The sequence below is a fragment of the Mitosporidium daphniae genome, assembly GCF_000760515.2.
Source record: "Mitosporidium daphniae strain UGP3 chromosome Unknown contig-272, whole genome shotgun sequence".
In the NCBI taxonomy this organism is placed as follows: domain Eukaryota; kingdom Fungi; phylum Microsporidia; genus Mitosporidium; species Mitosporidium daphniae.
The window spans coordinates 1-2,071 of NW_013546542.1; the positions used below are offsets into that span (position 1 = coordinate 1).

The 2,071-nt window shown below is 37.3% G+C and overlaps 1 protein-coding gene across 1 annotated transcript; it reads left to right on the top strand.

Moving 5' to 3' along the window:
- Positions 1 to 1,107: 1,107 nt before the first annotated feature.
- On the top strand, positions 1,108 to 1,497 carry DI09_272p10 (uncharacterized protein; the record flags this gene model as incomplete). The annotated part of the gene is made up of 1 exon (XM_013382778.1): positions 1,108 to 1,497. One exon carries the CDS (start codon positions 1,108 to 1,110, stop codon positions 1,495 to 1,497), a length of 390 nt encoding a protein of 129 aa, XP_013238232.1.
- Between the last annotated feature and the right edge of the window lie 574 nt (positions 1,498 to 2,071).

Here is a 2,071-nt window from a genome sequence, read left to right on the forward strand (position 1 = left end):
TGTAATTGATAGGGCGCGTGCAGGTGGTAAAGCCTGACAATATGCAAATGCACTCGGTTCCGTCGCATCTTTCCTATTGTCTGAAGGCACACCTTTTTGCAAAGAGCACACAGAAAGTAAATTCATTGCAGTCGCAGAGACGATAAGCACATAAATGCGCATTTGATTGAAATTCTTTAACTGGCACACTTTAGCGGCGGAATTCATCATGTCGATCGATAATGCAACTTTGAAAATAAAAATACCCCATTTAAGGCCAATCATGAATTGGAGTCGCATATGTGCCACCAGACCCCTTTATTACAAAGACGCCGAAGCATAAAGAAGGATCCAGTACCTTATAACCGACCAAATCTAACCCTGTGTTTGAATGATCTCTTTCACTTTCAAGCATTTTGAGGCCGAGCAATTCTGCGGACAACCAAGGGCAGAAGCGGGAAGACCTGCTGTGTAAACTTCGGAGTTTAATTATCCATTTTGGAAACCATTGAATTCAATACTCCGATTTGGCGCAAAATTTCCGGTGCAAAACAGTGCATAAAGTGCTAGCTATTTTTTTTACAAGCCATCCATTTCGATAATGATTCGGAAGCTTCTATTTCTCATAGCTTTGATTGCTAGTCTCGTTCTCCCTTCACTGCAACTTGACAAATACTGTGAAACAGAATATAAGATGCAAACTGCACAAGCTCCATCAGATCTGCTACTTCTACCAAATTCAGTAGGGGAAAAAAATTTACTAGCTCAAAAAGCTGTACAGGATGTACCAAGCAAACAAAATCCACTGGTTCACAAAGCTGTAAAAACTTGGGAAACTCAGGAAACTCGGGAAACTTAACAAAGTTTAACAGTTGAAAAAGCTAGAGAGCCCCGAATAGATTTAGATGTTGAAAACGTTGGAGAATGTACAAACACGATTATACAAGATTTTCTAGATCAAATAAAGGCTCTAAGTGATCGATGCAAATTAGATGTTAAAATGTTCTAGATCAAATAAAGATTCTAGATGAACTAGATCTAAAAAACCCGCAAGATAAACAAACTCTAATGGGGCGAATACCTCTAGCTACTAAAAAATCAACATTTCTAGAAGAGCTAACCTTTATAATGACTTTAATAGCTACAGAAAATTCACAAAATCTATTAGTTAGCCACGTTAATGGGATTGAAAAAGATTTGCTAAATCTAAAAATTCTAACAGATCAAAAAGCTCAAGAAACTCAAGAAGCTCAAGGGATGCTATTAGAAATACTAAGCATACCATACCTATTTAATCTAAAAAATCTGATTTTAAAAGACTTTATAGCCGCTCAAAAGAATCTGGTAGACCAAGAAGTTTTAGCAGAGGAACAAGCCCTAAAAATTATAAAAGTTCTACAAGTTCAAATATCTCAAGAAGATATGCAAACTTTAGAAAATAGAAAAGCTCCAAAAGAAGATCTACCAGCTCAGAAAGCTGAAGAAGCTCGATTACTTCAAAAAGATCAATCATCTTAAGAAGCAAGAGTTCAATAAAATTACCCAGGAATAATTCTGACAATTACTCCCTGCGGCTTAGGGTTAGGTTTTACTATTCTTTATGTTGTAATAACCCGGATTATGAAGGGGAAAGTTGGGCTAAAGGGGTCTAGAGGTTAGCTTTTAGGCGGCTTTTTATCTTATAATTCGAGCGATCCTGGGTTTGGCTGATCACTAGGCTTTATGTCGGGATAACACTGTGATTATCGGGATCAGACCCTGGTTTTTGCGAAGAGCTATCAATTGATCGCCAGCCAGCAGCTTATTAAGCATAAATCAAGAGATTTTATTGGGTTTAGTAATTCAATTCAACACGGAAATACACAAGAGGAGCTAATTAGTGGGTGTGTGCTGTGGAACTAAAACACTAACTACAGGATCGGCTATTGCAATTGTAAATGTGTAAGTTAATTTGACTCGAGTGGATAAATTGGAGTTTTAAGTGAGTTAAAAGTGTGCAAGAACGAATGAAATTTTCAAAAATACTAGAAAATGGCCGATAGCCGATATTGACTTTTATGAATTTCGTGATCAATGCGTGGGGAGCATAAGC